The sequence below is a fragment of the Uranotaenia lowii genome, chromosome 2, assembly GCF_029784155.1.
Source record: "Uranotaenia lowii strain MFRU-FL chromosome 2, ASM2978415v1, whole genome shotgun sequence".
In the NCBI taxonomy this organism is placed as follows: domain Eukaryota; kingdom Metazoa; phylum Arthropoda; class Insecta; order Diptera; family Culicidae; genus Uranotaenia; species Uranotaenia lowii.
The window spans coordinates 190,485,793-190,508,172 of NC_073692.1; the positions used below are offsets into that span (position 1 = coordinate 190,485,793).

Below are 22,380 nucleotides of genomic sequence, written 5' to 3' on the forward strand. Positions count from 1 at the left end.
CTTCGTATCTTATTAGGCAAAAAAGTTATTAGCAGTTTAATAGGGGTATGTCTTTTCGCATTGATAAACATCAAATTCAATTGACATCACTGCAGGGCGCCTAACGAGGTATTGCATGACTACTTTTCATGCAATACTTCGCGAGGCTCCAGCAGTGATGTCAATTGAATTTGATGTTTATCAATGCGAAAAGACATACCCCTATTAAACTGCTAATAACTTTTCTGCCTAATAAGATACGAAGTTACGGTCTTCGACAAAGTTGTTCAGCGGAAAATTTCTTAAAAGAATTTTATAAATTGGCACAAAAACCATTAGCTGGCTTGGTTCCACAGAAGAAACAAAAACGATGTTGATTTTTCAGTACAAAATATTCAATTTTCCCATACAAACCTAAAAGTTCAAATTTACTCATGTAAACGTTACTTAAAAATTCTGCAAAAAATCATGGATGAGTTTTGGACCACGACGAAGCTTTTAAGACCCCAGGGTTTGGGAAATTCAAAAATGACCTCAAATCGACTCAGTCTAGTGTACAAGCTATTTTAGTCGCCTGTTATGATACCCTTCTCAGAAGGGAGCAGCACTGAGCGTATAGAAAAAAATTTCGATAAGTTACATGGGTCTGGCTGCGGTCACCACTTTCAAAAACAAATATACTCGAAAAATGGATAATGTTGCTGCATACATTTAGGGGCAAAAACTATAAACATTTTTAAATATTTTTTGGCCTCTAAAACAAATAAAATTTTACCTTCACGCAATTCCCTTAGTCCTCGTACTGTTCCCATGTTCTTTTTTTCTTCAAACTTAATCATTTGATAGGGTTTTTAGCCATTTTTTCTATACGAGCTTTTTCATGGAAAATGACCTTTTTTCGAAATCTAAAAATAATCATCAAACGACCATAAAAAAAAAACACTTAAACTTAACCTAAAGCAAGAAAAAAGTTTAACTTTCACATTAAATCACCCATTTGCTCCTAAATGCTGCAATTTGATCAGGAAAGATGTTTGTTCGTGAGCCTTCAAAAAACCAGATATTTTAAGATTTTAAAATTATATTTTAAGTTACTTTAATTTGTCGACCTTAGCGGTGAAAAGTGATGTCCTTTTTAGTAGGGACATCTAAAGCTTATGAAATTTTATAGAAAATGAGCGGGTAGAATTTTATTTAGAAGCATATCATCACATACCAAATTTCCTCATAGTAGTAGGCCCGTGAGGAACAAAAATTTGGTATGTGATGATATGCTTCTAAATAAAATTCTACCCGCTCATTTTCAACATCTTTCATTTTCATCTAACCTTCTATCCACCTATAAAATTTCATAAGCTTTAGATGTCCCTACTAAAAAGGACATCACTTTTCACCGCTAAGGCCGACAAATTAAAGTAACATACAAACATTACGGTGGTTAATCTCTTCATTAAAATTATATTTTAAGTAATATAAAAAATCTCGTAATACAAACCAAATTTAGCTTATTCGTAACTCAATTTACAGGCTTTCAAACAACACAGTTTTCAGTTATTTTAGCTTTATACTTAGTTAATGATAATTATCTGCAAAATTTTCATGTTGATCAAAGTTACCCCGCTGATCAAAGTTCCCCCAGTTTACGGTAATACTTATAAACTGATGTATAGGGTGAAATTTAAATAGAGGGAGAATTATTTGCTCATTTTACGATCTTGTGCAAGCTGAATAAAATGTCGCTGGAAGCTGAATAGAAGGTCATTAGACTTGGTTTGGAACTTGAAAGTATCAATATGAATTTAAATTTTGAGCTGCATAGAACGTCCTTCAGATCAATAATGGGGCTGCGTAAGCTTTTTCTTACCTGTTTTATGGGACTTTTGTTTGCTTAGGAGGTTTTTTTAAATTTGCTTGTGTGGCTAAATTCATGAATAAGTATCGCATTAAAATTGTATGAGTTCTAAGGTTTTTTTTTATGAATTTTGTATGGGAGCCTTCTGTTTTCAACGCGAGAGATGTCATTCTGCATAATAAATCAACTTCTTGTGTCTAATCGTGCTTGTGAATCAACTGTTATGAGCTTCACTTGAAGATGGTTCGAGTTGTGTCAAAGTTTAATTTCGTTTTGTATGGGAGCCCTTCTCCCTATAGTTCGAGAGCCCTCAAACTACTACTCGAATCATCCTTAGCCCAAAAAACATTCGAGTATCAAATTTCACTTCATTATGACAACACGTTTATACGTGATGGTTTTAAGTATGGTGTGAATAGCGAGGAATTTGTATGGGGACTCCCTTTCGACTACAAAAGTAAGACTGGACATTAATTGAAATTTATCAACTTTGAGGGGGGGGGGGGTTCCATATCATGTTATGTTGCGTTAGGCTAACAAGAAAACATCATAGGATTACATTTGTATTTATGAATCATTTCATAGCAGAGGAGGGAGGAAGTCGAAAATTACGAAAAACGGCTTACTTAATATTTGAGGGTCCCATAGATAACCGCCTGGGATAATGTGAAGGTTTGTGATATTTTCCATTGCAGAAATTTGAAAATTCCAATATTTGATTCCTGGGCGAATTTATTGTATCTTTTACATTGATTAGATCATCTAGAGAAAAACTATAGATTGAATTGAAAAGAAACAAAAACCATATAAACTTTAATCAACTTCTGCTTGATAATTGGAAGCTATCGATGTTTTCCCGATAGTTTGCTGTATAATGCAATACTTTCGCTCAATTCAAAATTCCATTCCTTGTGTCACTTTGTATGTCTCTTTAACCACATCACAATCGCCTCGTTGTGACTGGCCAGGGCAACCAGACAACCAACCATCATATTATCATTTTTTATCGTGCAAACCCAACACCAAAATCGAACCGCGCGATCGGAATCATAAATATAATAATCATCTTTCGGAAATGGAGAAAACGCGACATTAGAACGACGACTGACTGTTATGGGTATGTATGAGTTGTCGTCGTCTGTCGATGTAAGCAGAAGTGTTACCCCATCAAATGGCAAGAAAAAATAAATAAAAAGAATCGAGGGATGGGATGGGACCTCTGTCGTTCTACGAAGCATAACTCATATCGAGGAGAGAACGTTGAGCTGAGAGGCCTCTTTGGCAGTTGTTGGCTGCCGACGATTCTTTCCGTAGAAGGTACCTACTGTTATATATTGTAGTTGTAGCAGGTAATGTCCAACAAGCATAAATCAATACATGCTCGCCATCAACGGTTTTATTTTCTTCGTATTTTTTTATGCCACCCCGAAGTCCTTAATGTGCGATGTGGCCTATAATGTGATGTGTGGCAGCAAAGGCTTCCGTTTATTTTCACTGTTGCTGTATCTGTTTCCGTTCTTTCCCTCAGCTGATTTGGTGGTACTTCCGAAATTGTCACGTTCTAATACCCACTCTGCTGAACGGGAGTGTTTCTTTCGTTAGCTTGGGCAGAATATACCCAACTGTACCTATGTCATATTATGGGCATATATTCTAACATCGTTTATGTAAAATACTCGTTATCCACTATTATAGGAATTCTCTAATGTTGTTAACTATTGACAGTATTTTACAGTTTCCAGATTCTGTTAATACTTATTCGGAATAAATAGCTTTCCTAATTCCTAGTTTTTTTTACAAGCTGGCCGTTGGTCTTATATTGCGTTTTTTTAAACTATTTTAAACGAATCGACATCCCTGAATTTTTAGAGGATATTCTTTACTGAGTGTAGGTATATTGTCGCTGAATCCCCAAACCGGAGTTATCGTCAATGAGCGCTGGCGACATTTACTGGCGACACTCACTGGCGACAAGTTATTATCAGGACGTGTACAACTTCGGGTGTGTTCTTATACCAAGGATTTTTTATTTCAAAGGAAAGTGCCGCAAAAACAAAGGATTTTTTCCTTTGGTTTCGGTATAAATAAAAAATCCTTTGGTTCAAATGCATTTTCCTCTGTTTCAAAGATTTTTTCTTTTGAAAAATCTTAGATTCAAAATATTAATGCTTTGATACAAAAACCAGTTTCATTTGATTTAAAGTTATTATCTTTGCTCAAAGGTAATTTAGATATAGATTTAAAAGCATTTATTCATTGAACCATTTTCCATTTATTCCAATTGGAAGATTTTTACCCTGTTGTTTCGAAGTTTCTATTAGGAGTTTGAATAATAAAAGATACAATTTTAGTTCTTAAATTCTTTTTTATTCACAAACACATAAAACACTGGTTCACTATAACCGAGTAGGGTCCTTGATATCGTTGACAAAGTTTCGCATTCTCCTTGGGCCGGTCAGTAAACTTCCGAAAGCCACTCCAGCTGCTGGCTGGTCCGACTGGTGATTGCCGTTGAAGATTGGGCCGAAAAAATACGACCGCGGGATTTGGGGAGGTGTTACTTTGCGCAGCTTTCTCCATGTTCGAGAGACTTGGAAATCTATCCGTCGGCCGTGGTCCTGTAGCTATACAAGCGTTTTAGAAAATCTTGAATTCACTTAAATATTCAGTATTTATTAACTTACACTTACCATTTTGCATCCTGAATCCTCCTTATTTATAGCTTACTCCGATTTACTGGTTTGATTTTTAAAACGAGCGGCCGAACTTTATTCGATTTTTCGGTTTTCTGTTCTTCTTGCAAGTCAATGCAAAATATCTTCTAAGTTTGAAGTTTTTGTTTCCAAAAATTATTCTTTTCAGTTTAAAACATTTTGCATCGGTTGAAAGAAAATTTACTTTGTTTCTAAAGAAATATGCAATTGAACAAATTTCTTTTGAATCAAAGAATTTGTTTGAAATCAAAGTCCAAAGTTATTCAATTCAAAAAATGTATTCTTTCTTTCAAAAATTATTCTTTTCAATCAAAACTATAATTCATTGATTCAAAGAAAACAGGAGCTGGATTCACAAAAATGAATGTTTTGAATCAAAGTCAGATTTAATTCGTTCCAAAATTCAAGTTTACTCTGCGTGAATACACGGAATCGTCCATCTTGTGACGGGCAATCGTAATCATAGGCATGGTAGGCGAACAATTCGCTGTCAAAAAGCGCTCCGTCTCCACCCCCCACCAATGAGAAACTTTTGGTACTCCTTGCCTACTGTTGCTCAATATGCAACCACCCGTAGCTGTATAGGCACGCTGGTTATTACTTTACAAAAGCGTTGCCAGTAATGATATTTCACAACGTCGCTAGTTGGCAAGGTTGCCGATCACCAGCGCGAAAACTTCGGATTTCAACTTCAATGACAATATCTATTCGTTTGCATTTCTGACAGGAAGGGCCCCTCCCAAGTAACACAGATCAAGCTAACTAGCATTTCGATGTTTTATTATGGTTTTATTAAACATACTGTTTTAGTTGTTTAGAAAGAGTTAGGAATGCTATGTTTAAACTATAATAAAACACAAACTTAGAAGTTTGCTCCAAGCTTTCTTTTGCATCTATAATAGCACTCAGTGCCTGATTATTAAACCGCCATAAAACTTATACCGTATTTGTTTTTGCCGAGTGTTGCACTAGTGTTGCACTGGTGCACCACTAGGTGCTGTCAAACTGTTTGTTTATTCGGACGGTGTTGCACTGGTTTTGACCTGTCGGAGTTTTGCTTACGGACGGTGGCCCACCGATAATTTTGCCAGTGTTGCGAGAGAGCGTGTGAGTGAGCGAGGTAGCAATACACTGGCGAGGATTTGTGTTTGTTTTTATCGGGTACGGTGGAACACTCCACGAGTGGAGAAAACAAATACAGTATTAGTGACAGTTTTCGATCAAGATGTCAAAACAGGACAAACTCAGATTAGATAGCACATATTTGAATTGGAATTCCCATTTTTACACATTTTTGATAAGTTCTGTGTGTTGATTTTGAGTTAAAATAATAAAAAATTATAAAAATCTATGAAAACTTCGAATAACCGGAAATGGAATGAATAACTCTACAATATGAGTATTGAGTGAAAAGGTTCAAATAGGAGGAACAAAATTTGTTGCTTGACGCCATCATTAATACAAGATGGCGGCTTCCGCTTTTATTTTCAAAGTTGTAAATAACTGAAAATATCATGAAACCTTATTGATATTGTTATTAGGTGAAAGTAATAAACGAGTAGAAGTCGAATTTCGTTGTCCGTCACCATCTTAAATTCCAAGATGGCGGCTAAACTAAACTTGAAAATACTGTAAATGTCTGAAAATCGCCTCAAACCCTTACAATATGGGTATTAGTTGAAAGAGATGAACCAATAAGTCGAAGTTCGTTATTTGACGCCATCCAAATTCAAGATGGCGGTTTCCGCTGAACTTTAAAATGTTGTATATGACTTATAATCGTATGAAACCCCAACAATATTGGTATTGGGTAAAAGGGCTAAACGAGTAGTAGTCGATTTTCTCTTTTCGCTCTACTTTGAAATGCTGTAAGTGACCCAAAATCGCACAAAGCAACCACAATACAGACCCCGATCGTTTTTGGCAACATTCGATTTTGGGAACATCCAATTTTGGCACATATCCCTAAATCAAACAAATAACAGGAACAACGTAACCTTATAGTTTTCGCTTTAATAGGACCAATACAATTTAGACATATTAGCATGATAGACATAATACAATGACATAAATAGCAAATATGGCAAAAAACAAAAACTATCGACAAAACACGAAAAGAGCTAAATGCATCAAAAACATGGTTAAAAATTTAGTACTAAGTAAAAATAAAGTTGGGAAAAAAAATCGTTCGATTTTGACAACACAAAATGTTCGAGCGGTTTGCCAAAAACAATCAGGGTCTGGTTCTTCTAGTTTATCCCTTTCAACGAATACCAATATTGTAAAGCTTTCGTGCGGTTTTTAGTCATTTGCAGAATTTTAAAGCTCAGTGGAAGCCGCCATCTTGGATTTCAAGATGGCGTCAGACAACGAAATTTGACTTCAACTCATGATTTATTCCACGGGTGATTAACAACTAATCCGTTTTTATTTAAAATGTCTGTCCTCATTTACTGTACTAAGGATTAACAACTCAGAAATGAGGAACTCATCCTAAGCGTGTAATTGATTGGCTTGCGAGAGAAACGTCAAATCGTAGCTTTTTTTGGGGTCATCATTAAACCATAATAAAACTATGAATTGACTCACGCCATGTTGGTTGCAAAATCGAAGGGCACAAAATGACGCCATGTTGATGGATTAACAATGCAAGCATTGGGAAATATTTTTTCAGACCCATTTTTCATCAATTCCATCATGATTGATCATCAGATTTGACGAGGCGCATTTATTTTAAGATACTATTTCATACACATTTTACCTTAAATCTTGACTGGCAGAACAAAAGAGGCTCATAATATGGTTAAAACATTGGTATTTTGGCTATTAATTTTACCAGATCATAAATATCTCAATAATGCAATCATCATTTATCAACCATTATGGTTGCTGGAAAAAAATAAAAATATAACTCCGAGAACTCACAGAATCGAAAAAAACAAAAATTCCTAACATGTTTAATAATAGCTTTTTAAAAGCTTTGGTGACCAACAATGATATGTCATGATGACGTTTCTAGGGTAGGGCCAAATAGCCTTATTTTGGATTTATTAGAGTCCAGGTGATGTTATAGAATTTTTATAGTTATAGAGCTTTTTATGAAGAATAATGCTATAGTCCAAACGAAATTTTGCTGACCAGAACGTCAGTGACAGAAATCACCTTTGCGAGCCCATCATTAAAAACTGACATGAATTGGAGAGTGTGTGACGATTATACGCACAGCGAATACCAGGCGAAACGTTACAGCGTAGGAGACCGAAAACCGGTGGCCAGTCCATGAGCGGAGATGGAAGACCAAAGTTTCCGATAAGGAGGTGTGCACCGAAACTATTAACATGCAGGAAGCATCGCAGGTCCATAATGCTGAGCAGCTGACGAAAATGATGGTGACGGTGAGCGACATGACCATGCCTAGAAGGAATACACCGAAGTGGTGGCGACGACCAGCTTACTGGTGGACCTCAGAAATAACTGAGCTTCGTACAAGCTGTCTAAAAGCCAGGCAACGAGCTCAACGGACGAGAAGCGAAGCCTATAGAGAAACGAGAGGTACCGTTTATCGAGCAGCCAGGGTGGCACTTAAGCGAGCTATTAAAGCAAGCAAAGAGAGCTGCTACAGAGCGTTATGCCAGAGCGTAGATGATAACACATGGGGCCATGCCTATAGAGTTGCACTGGCGAGATTCGGTGGCCCAAGATCGCCGACCGAAAAGTGTCCGGACAAACTGAAAGAGATCGTTGCTAAAAGGTCTCACGTACTCATCTACGATCTTTCCTGCAGCAAAAGGAAGCGGAGACACCATTCGGGGTGGTCATAACGGGATTCTAGCTTGGTAGTTTCTCAATCGGCCATGCCTTGGTGGTTACAAATCCTGCGGGAGTGGATGCTGTGACGGGCGCGAGTTACTTTGAAAGCGTTACCTAACCGGCACACGTCTCGAGGTCTTCCGTACCAGTCCGAAGTTGGCGATAGAGGAAAAAGAGAAGGAGGAAAAAGGAGAAAGAGGATAAAGGAGAAAGATGATAAGGAGAAAGACCAAAATTGAGAAAGAGGAAAAGGAATAAGGGTGAGATGTATAAGTGCATGAGCACAGCCTACCCCTTGATGTAGTATCATAGGGTGAAACCAAGGGGCACATCTGGCACACGATGCCCAAGGTGGTTTTAGTGAGACGAACCCACTCACGGCAGCAAACACCCGGCTTTAAATCAAATTTCCATCTTGTAAAAAAAACCCAATCCAGTGCAGCTTCCTGATTATTAACCTTTACCTGCACTTGGTTCCACAGCACAAGTCAGTGCTTTTTAGATATTGGGCGATGTCTCCTTACGCTGCTCAAGATCCATGTTACTTGCACAGCCCTTCTCACTTTCTGCACGTTGTTGTACAGGCCGGTTAGGTTAAAAGCTCTTCTGATGTGTTCCAAAATACCCGTTTGTGGTCTTTCAATTTTGACGATTATTTATCGCATCGTGCCTTTCTTGGATTTGATTCGGCTTCTTAAAGGCTGTCGGTATCTCAAAGTCTAGTCAGGTTTTTTGCCCCACGCTTATTGAAATACTCTTAAAGTGCAGTGAGAATACTTCTTAAACAGTTTAGCGTTCTTTTCCAGATGTTGGAATTCGTAAACTGCCTTAGGGCTCTTAAAAAATCGAGCAAAATCTGTAAATTCGCGAATGCTATGCCGAATTGGCTCAGGACTTTACCATATGCAGGACCACCTGCACAGGTGTGTTTAATGGTCTGTTTGCTATACCATTAGGAGACCCGGCACGGTGATGAACTGGATTCTCACGAAGTTTTAGCTTGGAATCAACGGTCTAGATAGTCAGTTGCTCGAAGGAATACAAACAGCCACACTTTTCACCACTGATCTTTTCATATGTATATGAATATATCGAGAAGTGATCACTAGCTCTGTCGCCATATTAAAAAAGGGTATCCGGATACATTACTGGAGTCTTCAAAAGGAAGACAGGGGTCAGGGTTCTTCTTGTATTCTTGTGTCACTAGCTAATATCTGAGACGGAGTCTATAACAGCTTAACAACCCGGATTCAAGAATCTTCATCAACCAGAGCCATTGAGAGGTTATCGGGGTCATCGGATAGAGTAGTCCTCTGGAAGGTCTTCGGATCATAAAGCCGTTAAAAATGCGGAATCCATTGAAAGGTCGTAGAGCGGCAAAACAGCAGGTTAGTAGGAGTGGTGTCTTGCCGCAGGATATGTGTCGACCCAAATAAAGGTTGGTGACTTCGAGAAAGGAGTATTCATTGAATCCAGTTGTTGGACTATTAATCCATGTGTGGATATTCATCGTATCGAAGCAATCGATCACGGCGGACAACCATCGACACCTGAAGATTTTGTAGATAAGATTTTGTCAATAAGAAATGCGACAAATAATGTAATTTCAGTATAATCAGTAAACAGGTCTCTACTTTCCATTATCCGGAAGCTCTCAACAGTTTAAATAAAATATGCATGTTAACTTTACATAGGTACAAATTGTTCTCACCTCTTTTAGAACATGTCACACAATGGCGCCGCTGGCAGTGCCGAAGGCCAGCAGGGTGGCAGCAGTGCCGCCCGGGAAACGAACGGGATCTATCCGATGCAGGAGCATTCGTGCGAGATTTGCGGCATGTCCGGTCTTTCGGATGACGCCATGCGGGAGCACACCCGGCAGTGTCACGTGGAGGGTAGCGTCCAGTGTCCATTTTGTGGCCTGAGTGGCGTACCGGCAGCCGAGTTGCTGCTGCACGTCAACCAAGCCCATCTGGACTACCTAACGCCGGAGAACGAACTCATGAGCTTCATCGACGACCGAACGCCAAGGTTTGTTGAAAGGTTTGGTGAAGGTGACGGATTTAAGGTTTTAACACTGTTTTACATTCCAGTGTTGATGGTGATTCGGATTCGATTTCGGACTGTCGTGGACTTTCGCCGTCGATAACATCCGAGCTTTTGACACCGGTTTCAAATGCCAACGGAAAGCTTCCCCAATCCGTAGTCACGAATGGCATCAGTCAAATGGCAACTTCGATAACGATGACGAACTCGATGGTCTCCCACATGAACGGCAGTTCGAATGGAAGTAGTAGCAGTAGTACCGTAACGAGCAATAATAAAACATGCTCTCTGATGAGCACTTCCGCTACCAGCACAAGCAGCAGCAAATCTACTAGTATTGGAAGTCATCAGAACGGATTTGGTGGCACCAGTAGTATGAGTACTAGTAGTAGCAGCAGTAGCAATAACCAACTGCCAGGAGCCATAAGTAAAGCACCATGGAACAATTACTATCAACAGCCCGAAGTGACGATTACCTGTACAACAAACAACAAAAGCTGTGATATGAATGGAAGTAAGGATGTGATGATGAATGGTGGTGGTGCTGGATGTACTGGAGGTGTGTCGGCTTCTGCCAGTGGCTCGACTACCGGAAACGGAACAACGGCAGGCGCTGGGGGTCAGGGCTCACCTCTACGAACACAACTTGGACTGAAGCTCAAATCTCATAAGCCTGTAGTGACTACGACTACCAAACCAAGTCCTCTGCAATGTCTGTTGTGTCCCTACACGACCGAAAATCCCACGGTTCTAGAAGAGCATATAAATCGATCGCACTTTGACCCTCTCAGCCCTAGTATCAATAATGGAGCAAGCGGAAATTCCCACGTCGATACACTGAGCGCACTACAGTGTCCTATCTGCGCAAGAGCCTTCGAGTCGGGTTCGGATCTAGAACTACACGTTAACATCGAGCATCGTGACATCTTGAGTCCTGCTAAAGCTGAACGCCATAACGGGGAAACGCCGGCTGCGGCCGCCATGAATGGTAGCCTAACCGGAAGTCTCTGTCCCGTTTGTGGAATATCGTTTGACCACATGAAAACTGCCGAGATGGAGTTCCACATTGAAAAACACTTTAGCAAAAGTCCAATGGCAGCTGCTGCGGTTGAGCAACCGGATATCGAAAAACAGGCCCAGAAGCTTCGCGAACAGCGAGAATTCGAAATGCTTCGAGCCCAGTACGGCATGGACGATCAGGGGAACTTTCGGGAGCAGTCTGCCGCAGCGATGCAGAGGGCTGTGTATGCGGGAGAAATGAGCGTTGCCGATTACTACGAACGACAGGTTGGGCTGCGGGCAGCCGAATCGCATGGCGTGGACGACGGATCCTCGTGTACCAAATCAGTTTCTCCGAGAGTGCTATCTCTGTCTTCTTCATCGCCGAATGTCCTGAAAACCTACGTGTGCTCCAACGTGGATCATTACGCGTCGAGTTACGGCGATAAAGGATGGGGTTGTGGCTATCGGAATCTTCAGATGATGCTGTCATCTCTCTTGCAGGTAGATGTTTTCCTTTAGAAATTTTCCATTGGAAGTTATTTGAGGTTTTTTTTTCAGAACACAACCTTTAACGAAGCTCTATACTCGGCATGGGGCTCCCATGGTCCTTCGCGCACAGCAATGCCCAGCATCTCTCGGTTACAGCGAATGGTGGAGGCAGCCTGGGCCCAAGGTTTCGACATCCAAGGGTCGGAACAGTTGGGCTGTAAACTGTACAATACTCGCAAATGGATCGGGGCAACGGAGATCGTAACCGTACTGTCTTGGTTGAGGATTCGCTGTGAGCTGGTAGATTTCCACCGACCGACATCACCGGACGGTCGGCATCCCGAGCTGTTCAACTGGGTTCTCAGATACTTCGAGGAGCCGCGGATACACACTCCGCCACTGTATCTACAGCATCAAGGTTTCTATCGAATCTGCGCAAGTTTCGAAACAAAATTAATAAATCTTTCTTCACTTACCAGGTCATTCGCGTACCATCATCGGAATCGAGCAACGAACTTCCGGACTGTCGTTGCTGGTGCTGGACCCAAGTCACGGACCCCGACAGGTTGCAGCCCTAGGCTCCTCACAGGATTCTCTTCGACTAATACGGAAAAATTCGGCGGCTATGCGAGCCCCTCAATATCAGGTTGTTGCGGTGAAAGGACTCATCGATACCGAGGAACAATATCAGGTAAGTTGGAGGGAGTAACTCTTTTTTGATTTCGAAAGGTTTGTTTTATAATTTGAGGTTCTTTGAATTTAAACTGTTTGACCAATTTATTTTGGTTTAAATTGTAAACCTGACTTATTTCCGCAGTTTTTTCGTTGTTAAGTGTATAAAACAGAGATAAAACGTTACACGATTTTTCTATAAAAAAAGGTTGCATCCGCCTGCATCCGGACAACTATAGAACCAATATTAAAACTTCTTTTATTTTTTTCATAAATTTTCAATTATTTCTTACTTTTCTTCCATATTTTAGTAACCCTACAAAGCAAACTCAAAATTATTCTATAAAATCGCAATAATTTTAACTTGAAAAAGTCAAAACTGGCTTTAAAAACGCCAACCGGTCATATGGAAACCTTTTTAAATTATTTATAAAATCTACTAACCGTATCGATTTTTTAAAAGCTATTTGCTTGAAGAAAAGGTTTGTTGGAAAAAAAAGGAAGCCATTGTGGCCTGTATGGTTCTATAAAATAGGTAAAAAAAAATTTTGTTGAAAAAGAATGATTACCTACTAAGCGAATTTTGAAGCTTTTTACGTTAAAAATTGCATCTCAGATTTAAGTTATTTTTTCGTTTTTAGGCGTGCAAAGTTTTACGATCCCACAGAATACCACCAGATCGTTGACCTGCTGTAGTGACTTTCATCGGTGTAATCGTTCGTGTTGTTGCTATCTAGTTTTAAGACATTGGTTACCTATTGATTTTATATAGTCTAGACAAAATTTAGCTAATTCAAAATAATAAAATACAAGCTCGAGAGGAAATAATCGGAACTAACTTAACAAAGAGCTAGTGAGAGAAACTACTTCTAAGTGAAAGTAGCTTTTGGAGCTCCTATAACTAACTATACCCAACTAATCAAACGACACACTGAAGTAAATTGTTCACATCTACACCTAAGTACTACACTACACTCAACACCTAAATTCAATTACGACTTATTCTAAAATGAACCTCTAAAACTAAAAGGAAACACGGAACCTGCAATCAACCAAATTAATACGTACTGTTACAAATGGTTAAACCTGAAGATATCCTTTCTTAGTTCAACAAATTTCAATCACTTATGAACAGAACTAACGATATTAGTTCAAATATAAAGAACACAAACGACCATTTACGAATTTCAAATGAGGTGTCAGTTCATTGGTGATTAAAGGCTGAATTTTATTTATTGCTACAACTATTTTATTCCCAAACCGTTGTAAAGTTCTCAAAATAAAAAATAGGTAACAGTTAGCTGGATATGTGTGAACATGCTTGCCTTTGAAAATCTACTAACAGTTCTGGAAGAACATAGTGCAAAGTACCTTATCGCGTGGATGTCAAACATTGGATTGTGTTATTGATGCATCTTTAACATCTTTATAAAAAAGCTAGTTTATAGAAGGATTCCAAATTTCAGGGTTGATCAATTATTTGTTTTTTTAAGGAAACAGCACAAATAAATTTGACACATGAGGCCCTCTGAACCAAAGGAGTATCAGTGCAAAAATGATCGTTTTATGAGTTAGTAATGCCAAACGATTCCCCATATTTGAAACTCTATTTGGTGAGTTTTTCAAATTTTTAGAATTTTATTCAAATACTTTTATGTTCGAAAAAAAAAATAAAATTACGAAAGATATATGGAAATGGCCAAACACAACAATTTAAAAGCTTCGTTTTTTTTGCACTCTCACTACTTTTGCTTCGAGGGCCTCATATATAACTTGCTGTGGAAAACTGAAGGCGCTATTTTTAAGCCAAAAGGTAAACGAGTAGTTTCTTGCAGCTCCTCCTAGTTTCGCCGATTCAACAATACACAACACTTCAAGAAGAAACAGCTTGGCACACATTTTTGATCTTCTTTGTTGAAGGTGTTATTATGTATGGTGAATGTTGGTAATCCACCATGGGTGCACGGATTTACCGCAGTTTTACCAAAGTATGAACGCCTCTGCTTTCTTCGTATTAACAGTTCAGCGTATCTCTAATGCAGAATTTTCCATACAAATGTTTTTTCGAAAAAAAAATTATGCACTTGTACTCCTTTGGCTTCGAGGGCTTCATGTATAACTATTGCTGTGGAAAACTGAAGGCGCTATTTTTAAGCCAAAAGGTAAACGAGTAAATTCTTAGAGCTCCTCCTCGTTTCGCTGATTCAACAATACACAACACTTCAAGGAAAAACAGCTCGGCATACATATTTGATATTCTATGTTGAAGGTGTTATGTATGTTGAATGTTGGTAATCCACCATGGGTGCACGGATTTACCGCAGTTTCACCAAAATATGATCACCTCTGCTTTCTTCGTATTAACAGTTCGGCGTATCTCTAATGCAGAATTTTCCATACAAATGTTTTCTCGAAAAAAATTTTATGCTCTTGTACTCTTTTGGCTTCGAGGGCCTCATATGTAACTGTTGCTGTGGCAAACTGAAGGTGCTATGTTTACGCCAAAAGGTTAACGAGTAGATTCTTGCAGCTCCTCCTAGTTTCGTCGATTCAACAATACACAACACTTCAAGAAGAAACAGCTCGGCACACATTTTTGATCTTCTTTGTTGAAGGTGTTATGTATGTTTTATCTTGATAATCCACCATGGGTTCACGGATTTACCGCAGTTTCACCAAAGTATGAACATCTCTGCTTTCTTCGTATATTTAAACAGTTCTGCGTATCTGTAATGCAGAATTTTCCATACAAATGTTTTCCCGAAAAAAATATATACTTGTACTCCTATGGCTCCAAAGTCCTCATTTGATTGCTGTGGAAAACCGAAGGCGCTATTTTTAGGCCAAACGGTAAACGAGTAGATTCTTAGAAGTTCCTCCTAGTTTCGCAGATTCAACAACTTCAAGGAGTCTTGGAACACATATTTGATCTTCTCTGTTGAAGGTGTTATGTATGTTGTATGTTGGTAATTCATCATGGGTGCACGGATTTACCGCAGTTTCACCAAAATATGAACACCTCTGCTTTCTTCGTATTAACAATTTGGCGTATCTCTAAAGCAGAATTTCCTATACCCGGCACCATGGCTTCGCATTATCTGTTGTGGCTGTGTGTACTTCTTGTCAATGTTGGTATTTATTTTGGACGAATGTTTCAAGCACTTCCGCAATCACTCAAAAATTTATAAAAATTTACAATTTTATAATTTTTCATCGGGTATTTCGACATCCGTGTATATACCTGCAAAGTTGACAAGTGATCGATTATTCTTCATGATACAGTTAAATGAAAAATTGAATTTTCAAAAACCCTAGGCATCTTACCTTGCTGTCGCGACTCTACTTACCTTACCTTATACCCTAACTTGTTTTTTTCTTCGGCCTCCTTTTTTTTCTAAACTCAAAACAAAAGTAGCCTAATTTTATGAGTGATTGGACCTATAGAACCTATTTTCCAATATGCTACCTTGATACTTTTTCTCTCCCCACTTTTCATCCAAACCTGTTTAAAATTTTACCACACTTCCTCTCCGGGGACAGACTTTATTTCCAGTTCTCTTCACTAGGACGCTTTCTGCAAGCTATCTCTAAAGCAATTAGGTGCCCTTTTGATCTTCTAAGTTGAAAGGGTTATATAAAATATTTTTGAACTTCAAGTGCACATTGACTCTATAGAATTAACGTGCAAAATTGACTTTCGGTTTGAAGCAAGCAGTTTTTCATGGGGTCTATTTTTTTTAGTTGAGTTCCAATAAGTTTGAAAATCTACAACTGCTAATTTTAGAAGCGAGCTGATGTGTTCTTTACCTAAAATGTTTGCCACGGTGGCCTTTTTTCATTCACTCTAGTTTCAATCAGCTTATAATTCAATGAACGTTATCGAATAACTCTGACCTTTGGAATCAACTTAACAGAGGCTGCAACGTGTTAACTAAACTAGCTTTAGAAATATAATTTCACAAGTGCTGTTGCTTACATCTAAACGCATGTTCTACAACAATGCCACATTTCTGAGCAAGCAAGACGGATGTCTTTTCAATTCGTAGAAGCCAAGCTTCGATTTATCTGTAAGATGGATAAGTTACCTATCTGTTGATTTTCAAACGTCATTATCATAAAAAAATTTAATATAAAAATACGCAAACACAAAACCAAAAACAAATGTTAGCTATCGGAAACGCTTCAAACAATGAACATAAAAAAAAAACAAAACCAAACGACAATCCGGCTTTAGTTGTGAGATTCAAATCTTCTGACAAGAAAAAAATAAACATATATCAGTAAGCTGAACAAAGGAAACGAAAATTAACCTGCAAATGAAATACCTGCTTATATGAACAAAACAAAAAAAACCTTGACGTCAATGTTAAATTATTAAACCTAAGCAAAGCGAAAAAAATTCATTGAAATACGGTACAAAATTGCTGCAAAATACTAACCTTATGTGATAAGCTAAATATCATTTGATGTGGTTTTTCCGATTTTTGTTTTAGCATCTTATAAAGTAAATTTTCCACGTTTGTTTGTGAGATTTATTGATTTTCGAAAATGTGTTATTGTCTATGTATAAAAAAAAAGTTTTGTGAAAAAACTTATAGAAAGTTAACATTTCGGTTTCTAGTGTACTACTGTTTTGTGTAATAAAATGTGAACTTAATCTTTGTATAGGTATTTTCTCAACCATTTAAAGTAATTGTAAGCAGAATATTACCATAACGAAAAAGAAACACACAAACGCCGTAAACAACAATTTTAAAATGAATTCAAAAGTCCATTTTCGATCGCGTGAAAAAAAATCCAAACAGCGAATTATTTGCACGTTTATACTTTATACAAGCCAGCAGCATTACAATTCGTATGCAATAAAAGACGAAACCAAAAATGCTTCAATACAAAACAAGATAAAAAAATCAAGAAACGCTTTTTGCCATCCAGTACCACTCAGTAACTTGTGCTTAGCGCAAATATTTTTCTTCTATGAATGTATATTATTGTACTGTTTATATTTGACACAAACATACATACACCTGCTGACAAACAAGAAGGTACATTTGCTATGCGAGCCCCTCAATATCAGGTTGTTGCGGTGAAAGGACTCATCGATACCGAGGAACAATATCAGGTAAGTTGGAGGGAGTAACTCTTTTTTGATTTCGAAAGGTTTGTTTTATAATTTGAGGTTCTTTGAATTTAAACTGTTTGACCAATTTATTTTGGTTTAAATTGTAAACCTGACTTATTTCCGCAGTTTTTTCGTTGTTAAGTGTATAAAACAGAGATAAAACGTTACACGATTTTTCTATAAAAAAAGGTTGCATCCGCCTGCATCCGGACAACTATAGAACCAATATTAAAACTTCTTTTATTTTTTTCATAAATTTTCAATTATTTCTTACTTTTCTTCCATATTTTAGTAACCCTACAAAGCAAACTCAAAATTATTCTATAAAATCGCAATAATTTTAACTTGAAAAAGTCAAAACTGGCTTTAAAAACGCCAACCGGTCATATGGAAACCTTTTTAAATTATTTATAAAATCTACTAACCGTATCGATTTTTTAAAAGCTATTTGCTTGAAGAAAAGGTTTGTTGGAAAAAAAAGGAAGCCATTGTGGCCTGTATGGTTCTATAAAATAGGTAAAAAAAAATTTTGTTGAAAAAGAATGATTACCTACTAAGCGAATTTTGAAGCTTTTTACGTTAAAAATTGCATCTCAGATTTAAGTTATTTTTTCGTTTTTAGGCGTGCAAAGTTTTACGATCCCACAGAATACCACCAGATCGTTGACCTGCTGTAGTGACTTTCATCGGTGTAATCGTTCGTGTTGTTGCTATCTAGTTTTAAGACATTGGTTACCTATTGATTTTATATAGTCTAGACAAAATTTAGCTAATTCAAAATAATAAAATACAAGCTCGAGAGGAAATAATCGGAACTAACTTAACAAAGAGCTAGTGAGAGAAACTACTTCTAAGTGAAAGTAGCTTTTGGAGCTCCTATAACTAACTATACCCAACTAATCAAACGACACACTGAAGTAAATTGTTCACATCTACACCTAAGTACTACACTACACTCAACACCTAAATTCAATTACGACTTATTCTAAAATGAACCTCTAAAACTAAAAGGAAACACGGAACCTGCAATCAACCAAATTAATACGTACTGTTACAAATGGTTAAACCTGAAGATATCCTTTCTTAGTTCAACAAATTTCAATCACTTATGAACAGAACTAACGATATTAGTTCAAATATAAAGAACACAAACGACCATTTACGAATTTCAAATGAGGTGTCAGTTCATTGGTGATTAAAGGCTGAATTTTATTTATTGCTACAACTATTTTATTCCCAAACCGTTGTAAAGTTCTCAAAATAAAAAATAGGTAACAGTTAGCTGGATATGTGTGAACATGCTTGCCTTTGAAAATCTACTAACAGTTCTGGAAGAACATAGTGCAAAGTACCTTATCGCGTGGATGTCAAACATTGGATTGTGTTATTGATGCATCTTTAACATCTTTATAAAAAAGCTAGTTTATAGAAGGATTCCAAATTTCAGGGTTGATCAATTATTTGTTTTTTTAAGGAAACAGCACAAATAAATTTGACACATGAGGCCCTCTGAACCAAAGGAGTATCAGTGCAAAAATGATCGTTTTATGAGTTAGTAATGCCAAACGATTCCCCATATTTGAAACTCTATTTGGTGAGTTTTTCAAATTTTTAGAATTTTATTCAAATACTTTTATGTTCGAAAAAAAAAATAAAATTACGAAAGATATATGGAAATGGCCAAACACAACAATTTAAAAGCTTCGTTTTTTTTGCACTCTCACTACTTTTGCTTCGAGGGCCTCATATATAACTTGCTGTGGAAAACTGAAGGCGCTATTTTTAAGCCAAAAGGTAAACGAGTAGTTTCTTGCAGCTCCTCCTAGTTTCGCCGATTCAACAATACACAACACTTCAAGAAGAAACAGCTTGGCACACATTTTTGATCTTCTTTGTTGAAGGTGTTATTATGTATGGTGAATGTTGGTAATCCACCATGGGTGCACGGATTTACCGCAGTTTTACCAAAGTATGAACGCCTCTGCTTTCTTCGTATTAACAGTTCAGCGTATCTCTAATGCAGAATTTTCCATACAAATGTTTTTTCGAAAAAAAAATTATGCACTTGTACTCCTTTGGCTTCGAGGGCTTCATGTATAACTATTGCTGTGGAAAACTGAAGGCGCTATTTTTAAGCCAAAAGGTAAACGAGTAAATTCTTAGAGCTCCTCCTCGTTTCGCTGATTCAACAATACACAACACTTCAAGGAAAAACAGCTCGGCATACATATTTGATATTCTATGTTGAAGGTGTTATGTATGTTGAATGTTGGTAATCCACCATGGGTGCACGGATTTACCGCAGTTTCACCAAAATATGATCACCTCTGCTTTCTTCGTATTAACAGTTCGGCGTATCTCTAATGCAGAATTTTCCATACAAATGTTTTCTCGAAAAAAATTTTATGCTCTTGTACTCTTTTGGCTTCGAGGGCCTCATATGTAACTGTTGCTGTGGCAAACTGAAGGTGCTATGTTTACGCCAAAAGGTTAACGAGTAGATTCTTGCAGCTCCTCCTAGTTTCGTCGATTCAACAATACACAACACTTCAAGAAGAAACAGCTCGGCACACATTTTTGATCTTCTTTGTTGAAGGTGTTATGTATGTTTTATCTTGATAATCCACCATGGGTTCACGGATTTACCGCAGTTTCACCAAAGTATGAACATCTCTGCTTTCTTCGTATATTTAAACAGTTCTGCGTATCTGTAATGCAGAATTTTCCATACAAATGTTTTCCCGAAAAAAATATATACTTGTACTCCTATGGCTCCAAAGTCCTCATTTGATTGCTGTGGAAAACCGAAGGCGCTATTTTTAGGCCAAACGGTAAACGAGTAGATTCTTAGAAGTTCCTCCTAGTTTCGCAGATTCAACAACTTCAAGGAGTCTTGGAACACATATTTGATCTTCTCTGTTGAAGGTGTTATGTATGTTGTATGTTGGTAATTCATCATGGGTGCACGGATTTACCGCAGTTTCACCAAAATATGAACACCTCTGCTTTCTTCGTATTAACAATTTGGCGTATCTCTAAAGCAGAATTTCCTATACCCGGCACCATGGCTTCGCATTATCTGTTGTGGCTGTGTGTACTTCTTGTCAATGTTGGTATTTATTTTGGACGAATGTTTCAAGCACTTCCGCAATCACTCAAAAATTTATAAAAATTTACAATTTTATAATTTTTCATCGGGTATTTCGACATCCGTGTATATACCTGCAAAGTTGACAAGTGATCGATTATTCTTCATGATACAGTTAAATGAAAAATTGAATTTTCAAAAACCCTAGGCATCTTACCTTGCTGTCGCGACTCTACTTACCTTACCTTATACCCTAACTTGTTTTTTTCTTCGGCCTCCTTTTTTTTCTAAACTCAAAACAAAAGTAGCCTAATTTTATGAGTGATTGGACCTATAGAACCTATTTTCCAATATGCTACCTTGATACTTTTTCTCTCCCCACTTTTCATCCAAACCTGTTTAAAATTTTACCACACTTCCTCTCCGGGGACAGACTTTATTTCCAGTTCTCTTCACTAGGACGCTTTCTGCAAGCTATCTCTAAAGCAATTAGGTGCCCTTTTGATCTTCTAAGTTGAAAGGGTTATATAAAATATTTTTGAACTTCAAGTGCACATTGACTCTATAGAATTAACGTGCAAAATTGACTTTCGGTTTGAAGCAAGCAGTTTTTCATGGGGTCTATTTTTTTTAGTTGAGTTCCAATAAGTTTGAAAATCTACAACTGCTAATTTTAGAAGCGAGCTGATGTGTTCTTTACCTAAAATGTTTGCCACGGTGGCCTTTTTTCATTCACTCTAGTTTCAATCAGCTTATAATTCAATGAACGTTATCGAATAACTCTGACCTTTGGAATCAACTTAACAGAGGCTGCAACGTGTTAACTAAACTAGCTTTAGAAATATAATTTCACAAGTGCTGTTGCTTACATCTAAACGCATGTTCTACAACAATGCCACATTTCTGAGCAAGCAAGACGGATGTCTTTTCAATTCGTAGAAGCCAAGCTTCGATTTATCTGTAAGATGGATAAGTTACCTATCTGTTGATTTTCAAACGTCATTATCATAAAAAAATTTAATATAAAAATACGCAAACACAAAACCAAAAACAAATGTTAGCTATCGGAAACGCTTCAAACAATGAACATAAAAAAAAAACAAAACCAAACGACAATCCGGCTTTAGTTGTGAGATTCAAATCTTCTGACAAGAAAAAAATAAACATATATCAGTAAGCTGAACAAAGGAAACGAAAATTAACCTGCAAATGAAATACCTGCTTATATGAACAAAACAAAAAAAACCTTGACGTCAATGTTAAATTATTAAACCTAAGCAAAGCGAAAAAAATTCATTGAAATACGGTACAAAATTGCTGCAAAATACTAACCTTATGTGATAAGCTAAATATCATTTGATGTGGTTTTTCCGATTTTTGTTTTAGCATCTTATAAAGTAAATTTTCCACGTTTGTTTGTGAGATTTATTGATTTTCGAAAATGTGTTATTGTCTATGTATAAAAAAAAAGTTTTGTGAAAAAACTTATAGAAAGTTAACATTTCGGTTTCTAGTGTACTACTGTTTTGTGTAATAAAATGTGAACTTAATCTTTGTATAGGTATTTTCTCAACCATTTAAAGTAATTGTAAGCAGAATATTACCA

At 37.3% G+C, this 22,380-nt stretch overlaps 1 protein-coding gene across 2 annotated transcripts in view; it reads left to right on the forward strand.

Moving 5' to 3' along the window:
• The window catches only part of LOC129749722 (zinc finger-containing ubiquitin peptidase 1-like), a 32,615-nt gene extending 10,677 nt beyond the window's left edge, over positions 1 to 21,938 (forward strand). Inside the window, exons 2-7 of one of the 2 annotated variants that reach the window (XR_008738149.1) lie at positions 10,076 to 10,386; positions 10,449 to 11,904; positions 11,962 to 12,310; positions 12,372 to 12,583; positions 13,206 to 17,686; positions 18,309 to 21,938. Coding sequence is in view for 1 of the 2 variants with exons in the window: in XM_055744777.1 (XP_055600752.1) it covers positions 10,079 to 10,386; positions 10,449 to 11,904; positions 11,962 to 12,310; positions 12,372 to 12,583; positions 13,206 to 13,250 (2,370 nt within the window). In the remaining variant the exon portion in view is untranslated. Of the gene's footprint in view, positions 1 to 10,075; positions 10,387 to 10,448; positions 11,905 to 11,961; positions 12,311 to 12,371; positions 12,584 to 13,205 lie in introns of both variants that reach the window. The other variant, XM_055744777.1, reaches the window with a different exon arrangement.
• The last annotated feature ends 442 nt before the right edge of the window (positions 21,939 to 22,380 follow it).